Here is a 26,766-nt window from a genome sequence, read left to right as displayed (position 1 = left end):
AAAATTAAAGATATAAATGGAGGCACCTAATTAGCCCCACATCAATGCAACTAACCCACCCAACCACCTTGTACGAAAAAGCAAGGGTATGGTTATTATTAAAAAAAAAAAAATGTATTAAACGGGTCATTATTTATTAAGCATCTTCAAATGTTAAAAAAACAATTCGAGGGCTTAGTGTCAAACAACACTATCCACAAAAGTGCAACTTTACAGGAGAGCCAAAAATCGTTATTTTAGATTCTTGTAACTCAACAAGGGACATGTTTATTTAAAACCTAATGTTAATATTTTATAATTTATTGTGTATTGTACATTTATCTTGCTTATGATGATGTTAAAATGTATAGGGATAGTTTTTAAAAAATATGAAAACAAGGGTAACTTATGTAGTTAGCGTTAAACTTTACTGACGATTTAATAAGAAATTAGAGAAGATTGACATAATGTTGTTTGACTATCATGTAGCCGTAAATGTAAAATAACGATATCTCAAAAAAAAAAAAAAAAAACAAAAAACTTTTTTGTAGATAACGTTGTCTGACTTTAAGCACTCGAATTTGAAGAGAGATTTTTGCAGTTTACAGATATGGAGCCAATTATTTCCTTCTGTATCAATCCTTTTACTTGCCAAATAAATGTAATGGAAATGGCCGCATGTATTGCAGGTTTTGTTCAAGGTAAGACAGAAGAACTAGAGTTAGAAATTTTGGACCTTACAAATAATATTTTGCTTAAATCCTTAATATCAGAGGACTTTTCGAATACAGTGGACAGAGAAAAGTTCCCATTTCTGAAAAAAAGCGGCATATAAAATTGAATCATTTTTCGGTTCGACATATTTATGCGAATCATTGTTTTCAAACATGAACTTAATAAAATCAAGATATAGATCTCGACTCGCCGATGAGCATCTTTATGATTTTTTGCTAACAGGATTATCGTCATACTCTCCTAATTATCAGGCACTGGCCAATGATATGCAATGCCAAAGATCACATTGACATATTATTGATATTCTATTTTTTTATAAAATGTTTTCTTTGTATTCGTGTTTTTTGTTTACGTTTTGTAAATACATTTCTCTGTGTGTATGCAATTTGAATAATAGTTTTATTATTTTGAAACATTTTTGTTTATTATTTATTAATAAATTATGAATATAAGAAAATAAATTATGGGAAAATGAGAAGTTATGGAAGGAGTTTGTCGATTAAAAATAGGTGGTGCCCGCCACCCTACCAATATTTTAGAATGTGCTCTAGAATACAAAAAGGTTGGGAACCCCTGAATTAAGGGAATCGACCCGAGTGCAACCCGTCCAGCAAACAGTTTAATAGAAAGTAGTGCAACAATGCTACGCGAATCATTTCGATTCGCTTCAATAAAGCAAATGCCTTGCTGCCGCGTGAATTACATTCTTTTTTTTTCTTTTGACCATGTCCGATCCTAATAGGATCATATGGGCCTCCACAGAGTGGAGGTTTGTATTAAGAGATTTTATTTTTATGGGAAATGGATGTCAGCCACTTGCTCAACCTATAAGGACTATACTCTGACTCATGCACAAATTAAAAAACAATGTGAACTTGCCAGACCCAGGATTCGAACCTGGGACCCTCGACACTATAGACCGGCGATTAATCCACGCGGTCATCGTGGGTGTACAGTGTGTACAGTTCAATGTAATTAAAATACTTTTCATTTTGATTTGATTTTTGCACATTTATTGAACTTATTCATTTTGAGTATTCATTTTAACCTTCACGAGCATAGTACGAATTTAAATCAATTGCGACAGTGCCAACTGAACAAACAAAAAGTTACCGATTAACCGCAAATATCAGTTTAAGCTACCTACCTGTAATTATATTTCATTTTAGAAGTCCATCAGTCTAGACTTAAATTCATTCTAAATCATGGGTGGCTAACCTTTTCAGCAGCTGGGCCAGATTCTAAAGATGAGATTTCCTACCGGGCCGCACAACCAATTTCTTTTATTATACAAAACAAAAAGAAATATGTATTATATATATTAATAAAATAAAAGAAAAATGAGAATCAAAGATATTTATTAGATTAGACGTTTTTAATTAATAAAAATAATAAATTTTAGTGAGAAGTTTGATTTTGTGTGGCAGAACTAAGTGCATCAATATCGATATCGAGTGAGGTTGATCCTACACGCAAACAGTTTTCCAAATGCACATCAGTGATTCGTGTTCTCACTCGGGATTTGATATGATTCATCCGACTAAAAAACTGTTCACACGTGTTAAGTGTTTCCAAATAGCGAAGTCATCATTAGAGCGTGTTTGTAAAATGCAGGATATTTCTCCTTGTCCAAATATGTTTTGTAAACCTCTTTCAAACCAACCTGATGGAATTTCTTCTTTAACTGTTCATCGCAACATATTTCACAATGTTCCATTTGTAAATTTTCCGGTAATAAATTCAAGTCTACGGAGAATGGCGTTACAAATGCAGCAAAAATCTTGAGCCAATATCGAATCTCAATTTGCGAAATTAGCACATCTAGCGGCAGTATTTGATATTATTTTTATTTTCTCACTGCTCCACGGGCCACAAGTTGACACCCAGCGGGCCGTGGGTTGGCTACCAACGTTCTAAATTCAATATAAACTCACATATTGTTTGAACCATTTCAAATTCATTCTAATATTATACCAGAACCATTATAATATATTGCCAACGATTTTGTAGTGCTGTTTTAGTGTTACAGACTATTGTAGGAGTCATGGGGGCGTAGATTTACACCTGAAAGTGCGATTGGGTCTGTAGTTCCTCTTCCTCAGATCATCGTTATGATATTCGTTGCCAAGATATAATAGTAAGGCTATACATATCTGTGTAGTGTAACTTCAACCAGCAATAAATTCAGTTAGGTACTATAAATAAACCATTGTTTTAATATTAATCCTATTCATGACTTTACTCAAATTTAGAGAATGATAAATGGTTGGTCAAGTTAATCATTTCTTCAATCAGTATAATTTTTCATGTGTTTCAAATTATGTAAACATTTTAAAGCAAATGTCTGTACTGCGGGCCGCTACCAAACCATCTGTGGTATTTATAAATACAACGCACCATTTATTCTTTGAAAGTGTATATTTGTTCAGATTTACATAAATAGAAAAATTATATATAGAAATAACCATATTTATTCACCAGCGCAATTTTATTATAAACGACTAAATTCAGTCATAATTGATTCTTGGGTTTCCACCACGTGTACTTCTTCCTTTTTTCCTCGAAGTTTCGGCACATTACTCTAAGCAACGTTTGCTCTTAGCTAATCGGATTCCTTTTGGAAATATTAGAGCGACGTTTGGATTTATACACCTACACTACACTACACTTCATCATAACACATATCTCTTGATATTGGCCTCTGCAACAAGCCCGAAACATTGAGGAAAGAAGGAAGAAGTACATGCGGTGGAAACCCAAGAATCAATTACAATTACGATGAAAAACAACCGTGAGAGTCTCAAACATTATATGACTAAATTCAGATTTATGCTAACTGAACAGTCAGAATCGATGTCTCTGCCAAATCTTAGGGGCACATTGGTGGACACATCAGCCCTTGGTGATTGAGGTAGTCATGAATAGATGCTTCACATTATTTAGACATATAATCCGGATGTTGTCAGAAAGTGTGATACTCTGTATTCTTATGGCACTGTCTTAAGGATTCCGTCGCTGTGGCCGATCCTCCCTCACTCTACATCGATGCTCCAAAAGTAGATATATGTAGATCTCATATGGCTAGAGGCATGAAACATGGCAATGTACCAAGTGAGATGGCGGAGCATAACAGGGGAAGTAAGTAAGTAATCACCACATCCTTTTATTCATATTTACTAACTTAACGTGTCCGGATCAAATTACTTTACTCGACAACATTGCGGCATAAATATTGTCCTCAGTAGATTTTCTTCATGGCATTGGATACCAATAATATTGAAGAGAAATTAATATGTGAATTTTATCTTTTATTTCCCACTAGGGTGACTCGTATAGTAATTGGCCATTTCAACTTCTAATTGATAAAATAAGGTGTTAACCATCCTTTTCTCAGATTTGTCGCACATGTATAGTTCCGTCCTCCTTTTTTTAGTATGCCAAATTTCAGAAGTTACCACCAGAAGGCTATAGTGTTTTCTTCGCTGTCAAACCTAAAAGTCTGTAAATTTGTGTGACATTTCCAAAGAAATCCTTAAGGAAAGATGCTTTTCAAATACTTAAAAAAAACTCTGTATCCCAGCATATATGTGTTTTTTACAAGATAATCTATTGAACTGCATTGCATGGAAACCATGGATCTACGTTTTTTTGACGTTTGCAGCAATTAACGTCACTTTTCAAAGGTGGCTAATGTATAGTGTGGTGGATAGTGTATCTGAAAAAGTGTGTTTTACAGTAGTTGGCCAATTATGCCAATAACTATGTTTTAGAAAAATAAAAAATACGATTTTTATTACATATTCTCATAAAGTTATGCAAATTAGGAGGTACATATTTTTTCGTGTAATTGTGACACCAATGAACAGTTATTAGCGGGGTGGCCAATTATGCCAAATTATGGCAAAACTATGTTCGTTATATATTATGCCTACTACTGTATTTTTTTTAAAGGTTGTAGGTACATGATGCCAAAAAAACCATATATAGTAGCCAGCAGTTAAAGCTTAATTTAATAAAGTTAAGAATTAATTATTTCTTTTTTTTAAAAGCGGGTATCAATGAAATTAAAACCAAATCTACCTATAACTGATAAATAAGATATTTAAAAATTTTCAATTTTTAAGTGAAATCAACTATAGCTAGACATTCTATTTTGAGTGGCCGTCAAGTTTAAACACGAAACAATTTTTTTCCACATTTTTTAAACGCATACCTTTGGTAATTTTATTGCACGATTTTTCATGTATTTTTTGTTTTTCCATTCAAATTACGTTTTTTCTATTTAAATTATAATTATTATTATTTCCATTTAAATTTAATTAATTAAAATAACAACTATTAATTATTATTAATGTGATACCTGAGGTTTCAATGAACGTAAAAGTTTTATATATTTTGACTTGATTTTTGAAAGAGCTGAGAGCTGCTTATTATTTTTAATTATAACTTGAGATGAACAACTTTGCTTTTGTATGAATTCATAAAATATATGCAGGGCTTCTCTGAGCGAAATTGATAAATTTTGTAACTATGTATATAATCAAATTTTCAACATAGGTACCTGTATTTTGTGTCTAATAGTTTTATATAAACAATAAGTAATTTTATGTTTTAACAATATCGTCGCTATAGGATTGGTTTGTCGAAATCGACCTTTTAATGCAGAATGTTTTTTTGTATCTAAATGAATCAGAACCATCCTTTTCTTTAAATAACTTTGTAATAGTAATGAATACATCATTTGTATGCTGTAAAAATAACAATTTAAATATCTCCATGTATTTAAATATAGGATTATGAAATTTGTTTTTTGTCTCCTGAACATTTCGCACCGTGAGTGTAAAACCAACGCATCTGCAAAAGACATATTTTGGATATATTAGGGTTTGAAGTCTTCGTTTTGTTAGGAGAAATAGATTTTCTAAAAAAAAAACATAATATTTGGTTTATACCTACATTATATTGCATGTTCTTTCAGTTACTTCACTTTTACATGATCAGGTTCACGACTTCTGCAGTTGTTTTCCATTTAATCTCGAAATTGAAAAATTTGCAGATACGTTGGTTTTACACTCACGGTGCGATTTGGTCTATTCGACAAACCAATCCTACAGCGACGATATGTCAAAAACAAACCCATATGTTATATTACCTTACCTTTACTCTTCTGAACATTTACATAAAACAGACATAGAGGGTTTGCATAGTAAGACGACGATATTCTTGTCATCTTGTTAAAATTTAACCAACTGTAAAATTTAACTACAGCTATATAATGTGACACCCTGTTCATACACACTCATGTAAGGCTTGCAGTCAACGACAATCATTTATGCATATCATTGCAATGCATATGCATATCATTCCAACAAGTCGCAATAAATAGAAGTGGTTTAAGCCAAAGGTCAGCTAAGCATTGCATGGACTGTTAGGCATGGGAAATATGCGTAGCAAAATGTTACAGTAGCAAGGTTCTATACCATACTGTACTGTGCTGACATACTGTGTACATAACTGAGACTTCTGGATCGAAACACGTTAAATATGACATGGGAATTTACCAGACACTAGATTTAAACCTGCAATCCACAGTTTTAGAAGTGATGATTCTTCCACTCGTCTACTACGGGTGCTTTCATCATATTACAGATATTATTATTTATAATTTATCATTTCATTTTAGTTTTATTTACTTTGACGTCTGTTGGGAGATATTTTGTTATCATTTCACTGACATTTGATTTAAGTTCGCCACACACGTCAACCATTTGCGAGTGTGACAGGCCGAAATGACTGTAGTGGTTTTAGCTGCAGGTTAAGTATTCATTCTGTGGACTGTCCGGGAATGTATGAAGGAAATGTAGGGGTCCGTGACCGAAGCAATGAGGCGTAGAAAGGTAATTATAAGTCGAATACAAAATTATAAATTCACAGCGTAATAGCTCCTGTACACGTGCATGGATACCAATAGTGTGTATTTTAAACTATCGCGAAAATAACGGTTTACACATAAAAGTGCCAACTGTCTCGCCCATCTCATTCTTCAAGAGTAAGCGAGACGTGATGCTATGGTACTATTCGACAGGTTGTGAAAATCGGTTAACCTCAAAATGAGTCTGCACGGTGTAGTTGGTTTTTTTACTGACAGTTTCGCCGCTATCGTTCTACTGCGCATACTCAGATATCGCACACTCCAATTATCATGTGAAAATTCTGAATATTTTTGATCCATGAATGCAACCTTGCAATTTGCACGATGATACGTGTTTACACATGCATTGTTTTGTGATGATTGCGATAATACGAACTGTCAGCAGTAAATCCATGCACGGGTAAACGAGGCGTAATGGTTGTGTAATAATCAGAGGTTTAATTGAATAAATGCACACACCGCGAATACAGTGCTGCTTGCATTCTTAGCATATTTCAATGACAACACTGTTTTAAGCATGCCTTCACTGGCTATCATTCACATTTAAAATATTATCTATTTATGATAGAATGCTTTTTTGTCGATAATCAACTAAATACAATTTTCTTGTTTCAAATGTGTAAATTAAATGCTCTTCTTTGTGTATGACATACTCGATCATTTTGACAGCTTTCACCTGCATTTCACAATTATTTTGCCATCAAGTGGAGCTATGAAGTTTTACGCATGTAGGTGTAGCTGCACCTGGCCCTTAGAAATTATAAAATAAGAATCAACAGTCAAAATATTGTTAACCCGTTTATTTTAAATAAATTTCCCATATAGAGGAATTTCAATCATTCAGTGAGTCAGAGATACTAAAAAGTCTAATGCATTTCGCACAAACAATATTATAAAGATAGTGAGGTGAGATTTAAACATATGCTTCAATTACAATCTAAATTATCACAGAGCTATTTGTAAAACCCTGTTTCCTCAGAACACAACATGTAATACTTAATTCAGCAAATAATTGCCATGTCTTAAATAATTAAAGTAATCATTATTTCTTCCGAACGTCGTAGCCTGGCAGCATAGCTCTCAGGACCGACTTCAAGTTGTCATTGTTCGTCAATTCTTCTTTCGATAGGTCTGACCTGCAGTGCGGGCAACCTTGACTCTCAGTACTTTTGAATGCCAATTTCAAGCAGCTCTAAAAATGTTAAATAGATATATATATATATAATAATGTCCCCCAATTTTATATTACATGTGCACAAAAAAACTTTGGGTGTGTTGTTAAGTGGTAATATAGACAGATAGGGAACACATAATTAATAGAAACTAGCTTACCCTACTGGGTGTGGTGTAAAGCTGCATTTAGACCTAGCGAGCGAATGTTCATTCTTCCCACACTCCAGCAAAATTCTTATGCTCGCTCAACAAAAAGCGTTTACATCAAGAGAATTTCGCTGGAGTGGGAGAAGAACAAACATTCGCTCGCTTGGTCTAAATGCGGCTTTACATGCTACAAATGTCGTGTGTAAAAATATGGGACAAACTAAAACGTGTTAAAGAACATGTTATTTTCAATAGTTTCAATGCCTGTATGATAATAATATGCATTGAAGTTTGTCACGTAAATGTAACACATATTCAATATTGAGGGCAGTCAGCATGCTTTGTTATACTTGCATTTTATGGCTTGACTATCATTAAAGTACCCTGCTGCAAGATCTTGGCCCATGGAAATGACTTACATTTATATTTATTAATCTGTTCTGTGTAGACAGACAGACATTAAAAAAGCAAAAAATATTATTATTATTACTACTTGGATGATTGTACTAATTTATTTTTCGATTCAGATATTTTATTTAGGTTTTTAACTTAACCCGATCGGCGCGTTAAGTTTCCATACAAAAGATGTGCTGTCCGCGGTAGGTTTTTCGAAATGTTATTCTTCGCTGTATTATAATAAATACGGCAGTTAAAAATTGTGGCTACAACTGTTACCATGCCTAGATACATAAGAATCCAAGTGCCACACCAAAACACATAATGGAGTGTTGAATTTCACTGTGTTTACTTTAACAAAACTACCATATTGCTTTGTTCGGATAAACTCTGTAGCCATTTTCTATGACAAAGCACTCGACTTCAAAACAAGTGCGCCGATGAAGGCAATTAATCACTGACTAATTTTATTTTACTCGTGTTAAAAACACTTAAAAATGCCATAAAAATTATTGAAAATAATAGCTTTTATTGGTGACTTATGAATTATTGTTAATTAGTATAAGTTTTATTGATGACAAATCCATTAAAATTGGATGGTAGTCACCAGTTTTATTTCGTGGCATACCTAGATTGTGTCAGCATTTTACATGTTTTATGGGCCATTCTAATTTAAGCGTAAAGGTGAGTCCACACTGGTTGAAAATATTATAATAATTTTTTTGTTTTTTTTTTTTAGTGAAACTTGGATTTTGTAGATTACTTTTCAGTTTTATTGAGCATTGTATTATGTTAGTGATTGTCATTTTATGTTTTGTAAAAAAAACAATATTTATTTTTTGAAGTGCCAAAAAAACTTTTTTTTGGGTAAGGTTTAAAAAATTTATAAGCATTAAATTGTACGCGAAGATAATATGTAATATAGTTGAAAAGTCAATATTCCATGATTTATATTTTATACCTACCCGTGTGTTTTTTTAGCAAAAATTTATACGTTTTATATATTCCTTCATAGTAATTCGTAATTTATTGGTAAAACTTGCAATCCTCTAAAATATAATAATATATATTTTTTCATTCCGTGTGGACGCATCTTTACTAAATATTTACGACTTTCAATAATGAGCTCGATTTATGACTTTGAAACAATTAGGGAGACACATGAGTAATAAATGACATAATCCAGAACACAAGTTCAAGTACATTTTTAGAAATATTACAACAAATTTCTTTTCGTTTTTTGGTTGTCTTTTTCGTATTCCCGCACATGATGTAAAAATCGCGGTGAATTCAACTTTACACGGTAAATACTCGGCGCACACTCAACTCGAATGAAATATATTTTGTATACCTACTGCGCAGCCGCGAAAAATACCGCGTAGATTTGAACTGATGCAATCGTACCGGCGAATCTCGATAGATCGAGGGGGTTCGAAAGATCGATGTTTATGAAATTAAAACAACATATTTTTGACAAAGTTATCGATATGGCGGTACGAACACGAATCAGAGCATTTTTCAATACAAAAATTAATACTATGCGTGAAGTATTTCCTACTTTACCGACATTTCAATTTTCGATATCAACAGTTGCGACATCCGCCCAGTATCAGAGCTTATGTAAAAAACAACATATGTCCCATCCGCGGCGATCGGGTTAACTGAACTACATGTACAAGTTTTTTCTACGATTCTGTATCTTTCCGAAGTTTTTCAAAATTATATTTTAATTAATAAGAATCAAACATTCTTATACCATGTATATATTCAAATTTAATAAAAAAAAAATATTTACGCAATTGATAATACAATAAATTGGTTGTTGCTTACCATGCAGAAGTTGTGACTGCAAGATGTGGTGACTGGATTGGCAGCAATCTCTTGGCAAATGATGCACAAGAAGTGAGTCGTCATTTTGTTTATCAAACCCTGAAACAAAAAAAATCAAATAAAATAAGACAATTCCGTAACACATTGATTATAAGATGCACCCTTATTTTTAAAAGCCGATAGTAAAATCATCTTTGAAATTTAATTATTTACATAATTTCGTCACTGTTCTGGCAGAAGACATTAATTCGAAAAAATTACATATTGAGTTAGTACCAAAATGTTCCTTATTTCAAACTTTACCGTCTGGAAACCCTCTTAATAAATAAACAGTCTTTATTAAAAGTCATCCTTCTTACGATTACTTAATAAACTCACATGATAGACCATTATTTCAAACATTTTAACAACTTCAAAGTCAAATTACTCAAAACTAGTATTCTTCAGTTAGTGTGTTCTGCCAGAACAGAGACGATTCCATCTGTGTTTTCTCATAAATTATCATTTTTGACTTGATTGTAAACAATGGAATATTATGTAGTGCAAAATCAAATAGTGCCGGGTTGCTATTTTCTACAAAAACAACATTTCAATATTTCAACGAATACAGCACAGAATGACAACGACTATCAATAGACACTATAATCGAAGCAACGGAATGCTAAAGATAAATTTTCGCAGTCCCAAGTAAAATACATTGTTACACTTTGGAATTGAAATCTGATTAATCGCTTATTTCGCATTCCTACACCAAGTTTACTGGTTAATGAATATACCTATTTATATTCTAATGATTTAAGTTTTGTACTATTCCATTTGAGTCGTTTTTTGCGACCCAGGTTTCGCCTTTCCAAAAGTGTACCCCACTTAATTACTAATATATTCAATAGGTGTATAAATCGCCAAAACCCTAAATTTATTTGTTTACCCTTTTATTTGTTTTCGTTGAATTAGAATACATATTATTACACATATTGTTGGTTCATTTTTTCTTTAAATTCATTAAGCCCTGCTTAAACCAAATTATATTAGATAAAAAATAATATTCTATCTTTAACATATTAAAAGTTATGTATGATTTAATTGCATAATTTTAGATATTTTATAGATTAAATGAGTATTTTTTGACTATTATCTAGTATGGCTTGGATTCGCAGTTTAATTGAATTTTAAAAACTAACCAACACCATCTGTAAATAATTGTAGTCTCATTTCAATGAAAACAAAAATGTATGACTGAAAAAGTTTAGTGTGCACTATTTATGGCGGGTCTTAATAGTCTACCTCCACCGTTCGCCACTGCTGTAAACCCTTTTGGCAAGGCAGTTTTGGTATATTGTTAATGGTGAGAATTGCTTGAGAGTTCAAGAAAGGATTTTATTCAATATTTTTGTGTAAACCCTTCATAAACTTATAAGTTGCAGGAAACGAAACAAGTTCGAAATAAAAAGATAAACAATGCATAAATGTACCTGTTTTCCTCCTTTTTCCAATGCCTCCAAGCACTCATCCCAGAGTTTTTTATTAAGTGCATCCCTTCTGATCGCCTCTTTATCTTCCTTAGAGAGTACATGAGGTTCAACGTTTCCATTCGGTGTATCAGCAACCCTGTTTGAAAGCTTGGACTTTTTGCTGCTCGCTGCCATAGTGAAGGGATTTGTTGACATGGTAGGAGATTTCGATTCACTCTTGTCTATTAAAACAAAACAAAAAACAAATACAAATTTAGGTGACAATAATTATGACTCAACAATTTTTGTTAGTGTTGGATCTTTCTCTGCGCATCTATTCTATGCACAAGACTGCTTTCGGCCGCTACAGCAGCTATCTAGGGTAGGTATAATTGTAGTTGTAATTGTTACTACAATAAGTGCTATGTTTAAACAGCACCTCTTTTGCCTATGGTAAATTTTACAGCGAGATAGATAATTTTGACTGTTTAGACGGCTAACTTATTGTAATTGTTACAATAAGTGCTGATACTTCGATACAAACCTACCATAGATAGCTGCCGTAGCGGCCGAAAGCAGTCTTGTGTATAGAATAGATGCGCTGATCAAAGAATTTCAGTGCACCATTTGTTCTCCCAAGGTGCAGAACCAACCTATCAATGGTGATGCCGACTAGAACAACAATATAACTGTGGGTTCAATAACTTCAGATATTGATATATTCCACTTGGGTGAGGGGTTATGTAGATGATGTTTTATAAATTCTTACGGTACAATCAGTATACTGCTTACTCAATATAAAAAGGGTTAGGAATCATTAATCTGCGAGGTGTATATCGTCGGGTTAGTGCCAAAAGTTGGTAAGTCGATAGTTTAGGTATTTTGAGTTAATAACGGATTATATGTCTATATATAAATGTATGCTAGAAAAAAAAATCAAGGTCATCCGATATATAGAACATAGTTTTTAAGCTATTCATTATTTTAATAAAAATACGTAACTCCAGTTTTTTCGATTATCCAACATCAAAAAAACTGTAAAGATGCTTACAGTATTAATCTAGATACAAATCTAGCCAAATGTCAATGAAACGTGGCAGTCAAATCTTTGTAATGGCACTAACGGATTTATTTTAGTTCAACAGTTGAGCTAAAAGTTAAAACTTCTTCTGAAATAAGTTTGTAATAACATTTACAGTATTCTCTTAAGCCGCAGTCGAGTCAAATTCAATGTACTAGTACTGCCAAATATTTGTAACTTCAGTTACAGTGCACATTTGCCTATGGTTTCGGCCATTTTGCGGTAACTCTAGCCAGAATTATCATTCTTTCTCCTACCCTACAACTGTCAGAGCAGGTTGGTGCGTGTTCGTAATTATTTGTGAAACGTTATTAAGTGTTAATAGAAAATGGATAGTAAACCATTCCCAAAGTGCTTGTCATCTAGAGCTGTGAGGAGTTTACAATCAGTTTATAAAAAAACAACCGATGGCTGTAAAACAAACTGATGTCCGATGTCATTCTGTTCAGGTACATTTTGTTGATTCATTTGTCTTTACTTTCGTTGTTTGGCGATTAATAATTGTTATATTTCTCAATGTTTTGATCATAATGTATATTGATTATGATATTATAATATACAAAGGTTCACCTGTTTATAAACGTGTAATAAAAATAATAGCTTATAGATTCGTGACGTGTCACAATGCACGGTGCATCAATTTGAAGATCAATAATATAACTTCGTTTTAGTTTTGTTTGTAAGTTGTATTAACTATAATAATAATATAACATATAACTTATCTTATATAACATTAAAAGCCAAGTCCTCTGACCTATTTCTTAACTAATATAGAATCATAATAGCCAAGTTATGGCTTTGTGGCGTGTTGCGTTTCAAGAGTAATAATTTATAATGTCTGCCTAGCTTTAATGTTAGTGGCTCGGTTATCATTCGTTTTTTTATAATAACAATGATGAATAAGATTTATTAACATAATAATAATTGTTCCAGGATCTAATGCTGTTATCAAATCCTACGGAAGAAATCAAGGATCACCGAAATCATTGCCCATACCGGACATTATACTATTTTTTTTATTAGTCATATGAGAGGGCGGCCTGTTACCAATGTGTATAGTGAATTAAAGAATGGATAATATAAAATGTTGTGATAACTAAAGAAAAGAGAAGAAAAAATGTGTCGTGCTGGAATAATTCCATAAGAACTAAATTCATGATAAAAAGTACCTACCTACAAGTGCATCATGTAGAAACATTATTCCCGAACCTTCCTTAAGTGATAATGAAATCGAATAAGTCGGTGTAGTGTAGTGTTTATTAAAATAATCGTTGAATTGTGTTAAAAAAGAGCGGAAATAGTGAATAGAATCATGTTAAAACCAATTATTTGTAAATTTAACTCTTTATTCATGTGTCATTTCAATATAAGTTTGTATATTTTTATTATGTCCTCAATTTTTACACTGTAAATTTTTGTAAGTATTATAAATTTCTTTGTACTTACTTATTTTTTTCTAATTAATATCAATATTTTTATATTAAGAGTGTCTTGTATTATGAATGTTTTTAAAATCAACTATTGATTGTCCACTAATAAATTAATTCATTTTATAATTGTATCATAGAAGTTTGTATGCTATTTTGGTGTACCAAGATTAATTAATACGATTTATTTTAGGTTTTTTCTCTTTATTAGTTCATGAAAGTATTTATTTTATTAAATAAGTTTATGTAATTTTATTATTTTCCTGATTTTTTCACTGTATACTGTTGAAAATAATGTAATTCCTATGACATTTAACTATAATAATTTTCAAAATTTGTATGTTAAGTATTACTTATATTATGTGTATCTGTAATATGAACTGCCGTATGTCCATTAAAATATTTATGAATGCATTGAAATTGATCATTGATAATATAAAATTGTTTTCGAATTTATTTCTTTAACCTATAAACCTTCCCTTTCTTCAATCCTAACACAATGCTATGCGCAGATAACTGTCAAAAGAGCTGATTCATTTCTGCCAAAGGTTTGTAAGTCCTACCTCACCTTACAAAATGCGATTATTTTGAATGATTAATTTTATTTTTACGTTTTTTAATATGCAAGGATAATAGTTCATACTTCAATTAATCTTAATAAATAAAGCACGAAGTAATTATCATTATGCCTGATTTTAGAGGGCATGCCAAACTTTCAAATTGCGATTACTCCATAACATGATTTCGAGACTTACCAACATTTGGCAGTATACCGACGATATGTGTATTATGCTATTGTCAAACAAGAACTTCTTGTCCACGTTTTAAAACTGTGAACTAACAATCCCCTCCAGTGTAGCTAATTGCACTTTCGTTGTCAAATGAAGAACGCCCCCAAATTTATCATTTCATTTTACGTTCCCGTGTTGTACAGATCTAGCAATTTATGTAATTTGAAGCTTTTTACAATAAAAATGTCTAAAACAATCAGGAGTGATATTAGAATTATTATTAGTAAACTTTTGGTTTATTGCGAAGAAGAAAAAAGTTGCACCTAAAAAGAGAGCCAATACATTATTTAAACACGCCTGCCGTGTGTATGCGTTGCCGCCATGACAGGTACATCACTGAGAAGTCTCCAGTTTAATTATATTTATATTAAAAATACAAACCTTTAATCTGTTTTGGCATAGAAGTCTTGGCTTTTGATTTAGGTTTGTTCTTATCTTTGGTATCCTGTTCCACCGATGGCCTGGTCCTCATTTTCTTGACAGGTGGTGAGCTGTCGGCCTCCTTCTTAGAGATTCTCTTCTTGTTGTGGTGTGCGTCCGCCTTTGTACTGCTCTCCGACTCGTCAGTGTTGCCATTGCTCTCCCATAATACCCTTGTTGTAGTGCTCACTGTTGACGAAGGTTTCTTTTTCAACTTCTCACGTTCTTTCTGCGTTTTTTTTTCTGCCTCCGCTTCCTGATAGCCGGGAGGGTACTGTGAAAACAACAAAATAAAATTAAAACTTGCATAAGACCATTTGAGACAATTGGTTTCACAGCACAGCAGGTTTAGAAGCACAGTAAGATAATCAGTGAGGTAAGTAGGATAACAGTACACCCAGCTGTGACAAATGTGAAATACACGAATGCTATGACGGCTGTGAAAATGAACGCTTCGCTTCACCGCACATTCCAGAGAAACATGCTTCTTTTCCAGAATGATGTGTGCGTGGGACCCTGTATCAAATCCCCATGTTCAAACTTGCCACAATGTCTAGTGGTTATCTGCGTATGGCCTAAATATCTACATCTAATTGCAATAGCTGTAGAATCAATGTCTAAGTCGAATTCTATAGATACACCGATACAACCGTGTCAAAAACGCTTGAGTTACTGAGAGAATACAACACACCTACAAGTAGTCCTATAGATTATAATGTAATAAAAGATGCCGGTGGCATTATGGCCGCGCGGCATAAGCGTTGGACTATAAAGCCGTGGGTCCCAGGTTCGAATCTTGGGTCTGGCAAGTACACATATTGTTTTTCAATTTGTGTTTGTCAGGGTATGGACCTAATAGGTTGAGCAAGTGGCTGACATCCATTTCTCGTAAAAAACAAAAATCTGTCAATACAAACCTCCACTCTGTGGAGGCCCATATGATCCTATCAGGATCGGACATGGTCGAAAAAAAAAAAAAAAAAGATGCATGGCGTAGAACCGAGAAAAGTTGGGGAACCATGTCCTTGTTCTATGCTCCAAGGCTGGAGTGTGATAGGACAAAGCAAGTATGATAATGAAAATGCTTATCCTGGCTCTGCAACACAAGACATTGAACTGGAATTAATACATTCGAGCTGTTCAGAAAGCTATGAAATACTCCACCAGAATCAAGAAAATGATGCTTGAATCAGGCACGCTACATAAAAATGATTGTAAAATGATAAGAAATTATACATTACCACAATCGGGAAAGTCTTTCCACCCTCTTCCCATGGGGCAGGATTTGGATCGTCTCGTCTGACAAGATATTTCCAGACTTTGAAGCCAGACTTCCCTGTCTCCTGGTAGTATTTCACAATCTTGTAAATCCCATCATATCTGGAATTAAAACATATTCATCAAATATACAAAATATAGAAAACTCTCAGCTCAGAAGCTTCCACATGTCACATGTACACATTTAGTCCATGTGTTCAACGTTCGGCATCACTACAATAACTGTCCTATGGGTGTGTGCATACGCAATGATCGGTAAATGCACTACTTACGGATCCACTACCGCAGCAAGTCACGCGTATTTGGCGCAGTAACTAACAGTACAAGACATATTCAGTGCATGTCACAATGACACTATAGTGGTTGTGTCTGAATAGTTATATTTTGTTGTTTCTTAATCAGTAAAATTCCATTGCAAATATATTTATTACCTTATTCCATCTTGGGGTGCATATTTGGGGAAATGCTTGAGCATCTTGTAAGATCGGACGACACGGACTGGTTTCCCATCCCTCCATTTGGCACCAGCATCTGCGCCTTCTTCCTTCACTTCTTTCACAGCACAATTTCTTGCCAGAGCTCTGAAATAGTTGTAATAATGATATACTTCTGCGAAAAATACCGCCAAAGGTGATGCATCTGTATTTCTGTTCTGTGAACAATTTAAACCCAATATAGCCACCGAAGGAGATGGGCAGATAATGTCAAGAGGGACACAAAAAGACTGGGAGTGACTGATTGGAGAGAAAGTGCTCAGGATAGAGATTTCTGGAGGACGGTTGTACAGCCTCGGATCTGAATGGTCTGTAGCGCCAGTATGAGTAAGTAATGATATAATGGATAATTAGATTTTTTGGAATATTCACTCGATTCACAAAGTGTCAAATGAGTTTTAACCAAAAACATAGAAAACCTTGATCAATAAAGATGAAGCCTAATTATATGAAAGTTAAGCTGAAGTGAAATTGGTAAAGCTACATTAAATAATTAGGTACCGTAAAGTGGGGTGACTTTGATCGGTTTTGATTTTATATTTACGATATTTTGAAAACCGATTACTTATATGAATAGACTGAAAAAATAATGTAAATATTGCATTATAAATACCAATCGAATAATATTAAATTGAAAATTTAACGAATATATATTGAAATAAAAAATAAAAATGTACCCTATCAAAGTCACACCATGTGGTTTGATACCTATTTTTTTATGCTTTCATTAGTTTATATGTGGGACTTCAAACCCATCCCTATATTTCATTTTTTTTTAAATTTTTTTTTCAGGAGTTACAAACTACATTAAATAAAATAAACATATAAAACGTATTCTCAATCAAAAAAATAAACAAAAAAATGTACAGATTTGCATTATGGCATTTATTCATCATGTTATCAAAAAAGTACAGGGTAAACAACAAAGAACTAGGAACATTTTTATACAAGACCAAAATTACAATACAAAATAACCAATAAAACTTAAAATAAAATATTTTGAACCTAGTTTTCTTTTGTACTCTCGCACCATCTTATTCTGAAATTAAAAACATGGAAATTAAAAAAAATCACAAGAATATTCTTAAAATGTATCAACTACACCATCTTCAGTATAGGTATTAGGTGTGGTATACTCTAAATCAGCATGTTACACAAACCTCAATAAATTTGAATTTAAAATATGAAAAAGAAATGGTGATATCACTATAGTATTTAAATAATCATTGGATTACTACGATGATAATAAAAGGGTACTCACATTTTATAGCTCTTCAAATAAGACACCAAATTCACATTGATGTTTACGGATTCTGATATACAACAAATCGGACACTTAATTACCGTATTTGTAGTTTGACAGGTAGACCATAGATATATCTTTTAAAATAGACCGGTAACTTATAATTATGCCGTTCCGGTGGGTACTGTGTGACCAATTTCAAAAACATTTTCAAAGTATCAAAGTAGCCCCTCGATTTCAATGTCGCCCCATTTGACGGTAGATAAAGTTAAGTTTTACTAAGTTCACACTTTTATGCTGAGATTTATTTGACAGGGCTCCACCGAGATAAAAAAAAATCTTGAATTACAGACAATTAAGTGATATTTCCTGAAGGCCAACGTAAATGAAAAAAAAACCACACTGTCACCTACGAATGGGGGGGGGGGGGGGCGTAGGAGTGCTGGACCTGAATTTGAATGGCTTGGAATGAATGAATTTATAGGTATTTAATTATTATTATGCATGACTTTAATATAAGTAGGTAAGTGCTTTTATGGATGTTCTTGTTTAATAAAGCTAGGTCAATGATTTTTTTATGCTAGGGACGAATTTAATGGCAAGGCTTCTGATAAAATTATTAATGCTGAGAAAGTAATAATTCTTAATACCTACGTATTTATGAAATAATACTTATTTAGTTTAGACTTTGTTGGCTAAGTTTCTAAAGGGGGGTAAAACTTGTCTCGCAGTCGATCTGCTCATGTTTGCATGAATCCGCCCAATGATGATTCAGGTCTCATGGCCTTGGATCCTCTGAGGATGCCATGGTTTAGGCGGTATCAACACATACTTGTTTTCCCTGGTGAGTGTCTGGTCGCTAGATTGATCAGCGGTTCTCTTATTCCCTGAGAGATCCCGTCCCCCACTGCCCGTGTACGTGAATTCAAATCCATGGTCCGCATCATCTTCATAACCACCTGTCGATGAAACCACAAAATCATTTATAATTTTTTGATGGCATGCATAATCTGTGACTGACAATTTAGCTGGCTTACCAAAAGTAATCAAATAAGATGTATCTTCACCTGAAAGAACAATGCTGTAAGCGCCTTCCACATCTCTGCCGTGTATTCCGGAGACTGGCGGTCGATGGACTCCAGATTCTGACAGCTGAAAAGAAAGCATGTATATTAGTCAGACAAAAGTACACATTATTAAAACTTTTGTTTAATCTGTAGTGTTTTAAAAGAAAATACAGTAAAACCTGTTCTATGCCAGGAGGTATTAGTATGGCCATATGCGTAGGGCCGCGATTTTCTTTGAAAAAATAAACCTTAGAAATATACTTTGTTTGGCATTATATTAATACTATATCATATAAACTTACCAAATTAATACACAATGTTACGCCATCATTTATCGAAATAAATCAAACTTAATGTTTTACAAAACGTCAGGGTTGTCACAACACTTACACAGTAGAGATGAGAATGTGATTATATATGAGAAGTAATTATACAATATGCAGCTTCATATGCACTGGGAATCAAAACATCGTGTACTTATTCATCAAAATCGACATCAAAATCACTGTCATCTGATTCAACAGTGAGGCCAACCCTGTACATTAAATCTTCGACCTGTTCGGCATTTTCTGACGTACTTTGTGTTCCTTCCATTTTGATTAGGAAGAAGATCAAAATGTGTATATGTAAAAAAGTTCAAATATCCAAGAAACTTGACTTATTATAAAAAGATATAATACAAAAAAGTCAAATAAGTTAAACACTATGTGAATAAAATAAGTCCTGACACTAATATCGTATAAAATAAACAATTACCGACACAGCACAGATTACGAAGGTTTAAAAATTACGAAATCGTACCCGCAAATTACGAATAAAAATGCCAAAAGTCTAAAAGTAATTATTATAAAACTATCATAAGAAATGAATTATAAAGTGAAAATATTTCAGTCGCGAAACCGAATAAGATACGTCAAATACGACTACGAATATTCAACTGGTATGTATTCCAAGATGTGTCACTCCTATTGAGTAGTAATGTATATTCAGGAACCACAGTATTCCCAGTTTCTCGTATGCATAAGCGAATCATAATTTCGATCGCATCTACTATAAGTAAACGGGAATCCCGGTGTGTGATTTGATAAATATCGGATCCGTGGCACAATCCTACTAGCGACACGTTTCGGTAACCCAAGAAAGCTTTGTTTAAAATTGACGTTTCGTTGATGATAATATAAAAAATGTCAAATGTAAGTATTACACCATGATCCTAAGAGATGTCGCTGTGTGGGCAATGTGATTGAATTATTCAAAACATTGACCTCGGCCGATATATTGCGTTTCAAGTGGAGCGTCTTTGCATGTGCATTTTGCCTGGCCGGCCCTCTGTTTTCGGAATAGAAAAGCGTGCTAAGATGCTGGCGGCAGTTATCCGGTTAATACGAATTCCACGGGACCGAAAATCGAAAAAAAATTCGAATTACGAAATATAAAATGTATGTACTAAAATTTTGAAAAAACAATTTGATCATCATGAATTTCATTTATGATCATAGATGTGCCTATGCACTATGTATATCTCCGACACAATTCCTTCAAATTAAAATCTGCGCAAATACCATGCATCATTAATCCATTCATCTATTTACTACCATGTGTTGAGCTAGAATTATAAAATAAAAAAAAAACGAAATATTTTTATTTTTCCAATTTGTCAACACAATTGTTTGGGATTGGTTCTCTAGTAAAACTATGTGGAAATCCAAAAAAAATCAATAATTAAATACCTACAGCCCTGAAACATAATATTGCGAGTTATTGTTTTTCGAGTGGAGTGTAGTTGTGCCACTGATGTGTTAATGGGTCATAAAATAAGCAATTTATGATGTTTTAAAAAAAGTCTGTCACAATTTTCAATGACTCACTCATGAAATAGTGTACTTTATTACGATTTATTCAATATTTTTATATGCCAGGACTCTGAAATCACTTCGAATTACGAAATTCGAATTAAAGGTATGGTTTTATATGAAAATAATGTTCAAGGGACTTTTTTTTCGCGAAAATTTCAATTTACGGCGAATTTCGAATTATCAGTGTTCTTATTAATGAGGTTTTACTGTACATTAAACATGCAGCAATAAACGTGAATTCCAAAAACAGTACCTGAATTCTGAATCTCCATGCCATTCCGACTTCTATCCCAGGAATTGGTCCAAAATGGTTGGCTGGCATCGAACATGTTTGAGTTTTTCCTATAATAATGGAACAATAAAATTTTGCAATGTAAATATATATTATACCATATTATAAGAACAATCTTCGCACTGCTGAGTTGATATAGAGGTGTTGGACTAGGGCATTTAGCATGTCATTGTGCTTACCCTTTGTTCAAATACACATTTCAATCGATATTGATTATATTACAATAATTATTATTGTAATATAATCAATATCGATTGAAATGTGTATTTAGTGGTATATGATGCAGCCTTTCATCAAACTTAAGGTGAAAATGCAATCTTCCATGCAAGATCTGTTTGTCACATGATACAGATGCTCTCCGGCTACGGAATGCTAGCGTACCGTAGGAAGACACAAGAAGACTCGCAAGTAACAGAGATGATTGGAGGCGCCATGTTGTGTACATATTGTCGTTAAGATATGAAAACCTCATAACGCAAATTTTACGATATTGGGTTTTTTTACTTATTTTATAGCCAATTTGATGAGCTATTAAAACTCGTATGTGGTATATATTTATAGTTACTGAGATATTGACAAAAATCAAAATTCAATTTTTTTAAAAGTTGTAATACTCGTATCTCAAACAATCTTACTTAATATAAGATTTTTAAATTTGAATTATTATTTTATTGTTTCATTATTTTTTCCATCTCCTTTTTAAAGATTATTAAATAAATCGAATGTCCAAAATGCGTTTTCTTTTCAAAGATAATAAAATATAACTATATTTATCATAAACATTGAAACCTCGTAACTCTATAAAAATCTTACATTGGAATAACAAAAACTCGTAACTCATTTTCTAAGTTAAATACTGCCAAATCTATAAGCCACAAACCAAATCCAAACTTTACAAAATGCCCCACTTGATTAATTAATCATCTTCTAAAACAACATGATCACAAAACAACATGAAAACAACAACAATTATGTTCTTAAAGAAAATTTTGAGTAAAACTGTTTTTCATCCTCCTGAACATTTTAACATTTTTCGATACGAGGTTTTCGTATCTTAACTATTATATGCCTCACATAAGGAGCGGGCATTGACTAAAAATTAATGTTATTCACTAGCATCATAATTCGATATAGAAATAATAAATGTTGCCAGGTTTTAACATGCATCAGTGGACAAAAAACTGCATGCCCCAATAATTAATTATTATACCTGAGCTTAATTTCACACTAATACAATTCCCGGTCCTTTTTGATAATAAAGCTAGTTGACATCATATAAGTTATATTAAACACATACATCGATCACAAACATAATGCCTCTCGCACGATTCAAGATATTTTATCTTCATAATCCAAAACAATAAAAGCATGTATACATAAATAATCTTATAAAAACCTGTAAAACATTTCTCAGTGAAAATTAAACTTAAAGTAAAGTAAAAATTTAAAGTAAAAATGGCGCTCGTAACATATTATTTTATTTTTAGATAATCAGTGTCTAGTTTCCCATGAAGAAAGAATATTTTAACTATAAAACAATCGAAATTTAAAAAAATGGCAATAACTTTGATTGCGGAACACAGTGTTGCTTTGTTAAAACTCATTTAATGCTGACAAAGCGACTGGCGCGTTTGCGTTAGATATAATCTAATTTTCCATTAGATATAATTAACATGATATTTAAATGTGCTAAATGGCTTTAAACGTTAGTTATTTTGATTTGACAGACTGCCAATATTCTATGCATCTCGGCCGAAGCAAAAAAATTACTTAAAAACACTATAACACAGTGCTCCGCAACCGGTGTGCCGTGAGACAATGTTAGGTGTGCCGCGGCGCATTGCTCCCAAAAATAAAATACAAATAATTTCGAATATTATACAATACTTACTTAATAGCCAAATTTTCGTACATGACTGGTAATATATTTAAGCACCTGTATTAACTTAATAAAACAATGCAAGGTCAAAATGAAAATCTATTGACGTGCTCTGGTAAAGTAGAAGGAGTGAAGACAAGGATCTCTACAAATGTATCAAAGGACCTACCAGACCACCCATTGAAAACAAACAATTAATTTTGCTGCAAAATATATTTCATCATTACTTTCATATAGTCGATATGACTGGATCCGAAACCCTCTTGCAACCAATGATGAAAATTCTATAGAAGCGTTTTCCCTATAAATTCGAGAGAAATTGGTTGGATTGAGAAACGAGGAGACGCTAAAACTGACCTTCGCCGATGTTCCATTGGCTATTTTCTGGGTTTCGGTTAATAAAGAATATCCTCGGATTTCCGACAAGGCTTTCGCAGTCCAGCTCCCATTTCCTATGACATATCTAAATGAGCAATATTTTTCAACTCAAGTTATAATTGAAAATAATTATCAGTCTTGTTTGATGGGTCTTGACCGAGAACTTCGGTTGCTTTTTATAATGAAACTTTTACGTTCATTGAAACAAGCTCAGTTATCACATTAATTAGTTATTATATTGATAATTCAAATAGGTACATGGAAATATGTACATTTTTAGTTCTTCGTCGTGTTATGTTGTTTGTATATTTATTTATTTATCAAATAAAAAAAAACATAAATTAACGTAATTTTGGTGCATGGCCCTCATAAGGGGGGAGCCGACAGGCCTCTAGCCTGTGGGCCCAGGCTCCGGGGGGGGGGGGGGGGGCGGCGTGGCAGGTCAACCAGATAAGTGAGATAAAGATAGTAAGAAAAGTCGCCTGCGGCGCTAATTTACTAGGATAGTATTAATTAATATTTTATGCGATTGTAGGATACAATTTATTATTATTATATCAATACATGACAAATAATAAAATTATTCTTAACCCTACAACCATAATTCAAGTGGATGTACAGTAGAACCTCGTTAAAAAGAACATGGATAATTCGAAATTCGCCGTAATTCGAAATTTTCGCGAAAAAAAAGTCCCTTGAACAGTATTTTCATATCGACCGTGTTTAGGAAAAAGGACGTAACCCACACAGAACTAATTTTACAGGAGGCAAAAAACGTTTTTTGAATGATTTTTGGTTTAATATTAATAAAAAAAATAGGCACAGACATTGGGTGCATGATGATAGATGATTTGGTGTAATATCTTCTCGATCTACTAATAATTAAAAAGAAGTTATTAAAGAAAATCATTAAAATTGAGGGTAAATGCTTTTTTTTCCCTTAAATTAAAATTTAATTAAAGCTTGCTTAAAACCTGAATTTAGATAATAAATCGGGATTTGCGGCTTACTTCTTTTTTACAAAACGTGTATTTAGTTGTATACATTGTTAATATCTGATAAAAGCACTTTTCGAAAAATCGAGGGTTACGCCTTTTTTCCTAAACAGTCGATATAAAACCATACCTTTAATCCGAATTCCGTAATTCGAAATTCCTGGCATATAAAAATATCTAATAAATCGTAATAAAGTACATTCATGAGCCAGTCATTGAAAATTGTGACAGACTTTTCAAAACATCATAAATTACTTATTTTAAGGTAATAAAAATAATCTTGACATTTCCTGACACACACGGAACCGGAAATTTGGTAGGCACATATTGATGAAAATATTTTTTTTTTTTTTTTAATTTTAATATTTTTCTGACATACATTTCATATTTCGTAATTCAAACTTTTTTTCGATTTCCGGTCTCGTGGAATTCGTATTAATGAGGTTTTACTGTATTAATAAATACAAAAAATCGCTAAACATACATTCAATACCATTAATTTTACCTCGAACACCATTTAAAAAACGCTATTTTAGAGTATCACACTGTCTTTAACCTTAGCGATAGGTAGGGGGGCCCGCCAAAAATCCTAGCTTGGGGTCCCCCTTCAGGATGTGGGGTCTATGTTTTGGTGTATAAATTGTTTTACGTGTGGTGTCCCGTGGAATTCTAAGACTTATGGTGTGCCGTGGGTGAGAAAAGGTTGCGGAGCACTGCTATAACACACATAACACAAAAAATACATAACGGAGAATTTTCAACAATGCAATGTCAATAAGCAGCAAGATTTCGATGTTTATATTTGCCGTATTACTGTCTTATAATGGAACATTCTGGCTACGAAGATGCCTGTTTTTTAGGCACAATTTGGAGAATTATCACTCTGGGGGCAAATCAAGAGTTATTACAGTTATCCAGGACCCCACACTGTGTTAACTGATAATATTGCTTATTGCTTAATCTTATTGAAACATAAAATTACAGGATGAACAAAAATAATATATACAAACCAACGCAAGCCATCCCTCGACCCCAGTCCCTGGACGACTTCCCTTGGTTGGGTTTTTTAGCTTGCTTCTTGGCGCCGGGAGCGACCACTGAGTCAGGGTCTCTCTTGCAGTCGGGGCAGTACCACTCGTCAGAGGGGAGGCATTCCATAGCAGGCTGCAGGCATGTCATGTGGTAGCCCATGTTGCATTCATCACACAGGACTGTCTAGAAACAGTATATTACAGCAGTAAGTATCTACAATCGCTCGGTTGGACAATAGACACCATGTAGTGCCTCTAAGAATCCTGTCGCTAATATTCTCATTTTTACCTAGCATTTAGCGGGTTTCTTGGATACCAAAATCTGATCTTGTAGAGGGAATATCTTGCCTCTTCTAAGGCGGATGTAACAAGTGGACGTTGCCTGAACATAGACTGTCATCCAGTAGAGAAGGATGGAGTTAGGCTGTTAAGATCCACCATGAAAAGTCCACATTAAACTTTGTTAGTCATACATGTTTGTTTTCATTGAACTAAAATTACAATTTACAGATGGTATTGGTTAGTTTTTAAAAATCAATTAAACCTTGCCTCAACCAAACCATACTGTGGGCGATACGATAAAATTGTGCACACTTTTTCATTTATATTTATTTGTTTTCGTCGGATTAGGAATACACATTACACAAATTGTTGGTTCATTTATTTAAATTCATTAAGTCCTGCTTAAACCAGACAACAATAGACAGAATATATTATTATATCTATAAAATATTCGGTATGATTTAAGTGCATAATTATTATCCATTATGGCTTGGTTTTCGGAGGGTTTAATTGAATTTTAAAAACTAACCAACACCATCTGTAAATTATAGTCTTATTTCAATGAAAACAAATACGTATAACTGACAAAGTTTAGTGTTCACTATTACT

The 26,766-nt window shown here is 33.2% G+C and overlaps 1 protein-coding gene and 1 long non-coding RNA gene across 3 annotated transcripts in view; one reads left to right on the top strand and one right to left on the bottom strand.

Annotated features, from left to right (window-relative positions):
• Positions 1-3,749: 3,749 nt before the first annotated feature.
• Positions 3,750-13,761, top strand: LOC147079790 (uncharacterized). The gene is made up of 3 exons (XR_015070342.1): positions 3,750-3,856; positions 11,757-11,860; positions 13,658-13,761. It is a non-coding gene; the product is annotated as an uncharacterized LOC147079790 (long non-coding RNA).
• The window catches only part of LOC147079789 (E3 ubiquitin-protein ligase UHRF1-like), a 40,688-nt gene continuing 21,351 nt past the window's right edge, over positions 7,430-26,766 (bottom strand). For both annotated transcript variants that reach the window (XM_085944187.1, XM_085944196.1), the window contains exons 7-16: positions 25,855-26,059; positions 21,554-21,642; positions 19,445-19,529; positions 19,210-19,336; positions 17,072-17,221; positions 16,604-16,742; positions 15,324-15,636; positions 11,665-11,885; positions 10,193-10,291; positions 7,430-7,838 (exon numbers count right to left, since the gene is read on the bottom strand). In XM_085944187.1, coding sequence (XP_085800313.1) covers positions 7,689-7,838; positions 10,193-10,291; positions 11,665-11,885; positions 15,324-15,636; positions 16,604-16,742; positions 17,072-17,221; positions 19,210-19,336; positions 19,445-19,529; positions 21,554-21,642; positions 25,855-26,059 — 1,578 coding nt within the window. In that variant the 3' untranslated portion in view covers positions 7,430-7,688. The remainder of the gene's footprint in view (positions 7,839-10,192; positions 10,292-11,664; positions 11,886-15,323; positions 15,637-16,603; positions 16,743-17,071; positions 17,222-19,209; positions 19,337-19,444; positions 19,530-21,553; positions 21,643-25,854; positions 26,060-26,766) is intronic.

Source organism: Rhyacophila brunnea, unplaced genomic scaffold, assembly GCF_057557595.1.
Source record: "Rhyacophila brunnea isolate RB1 unplaced genomic scaffold, BYU_Rbru_1.0 scaffold_1, whole genome shotgun sequence".
Lineage (NCBI taxonomy): Eukaryota > Metazoa > Arthropoda > Insecta > Trichoptera > Rhyacophilidae > Rhyacophila > Rhyacophila brunnea.
The sequence above is the reverse complement of the archived record's forward strand: the minus strand, read 5'-3'. Positions and strand labels throughout refer to the sequence as shown.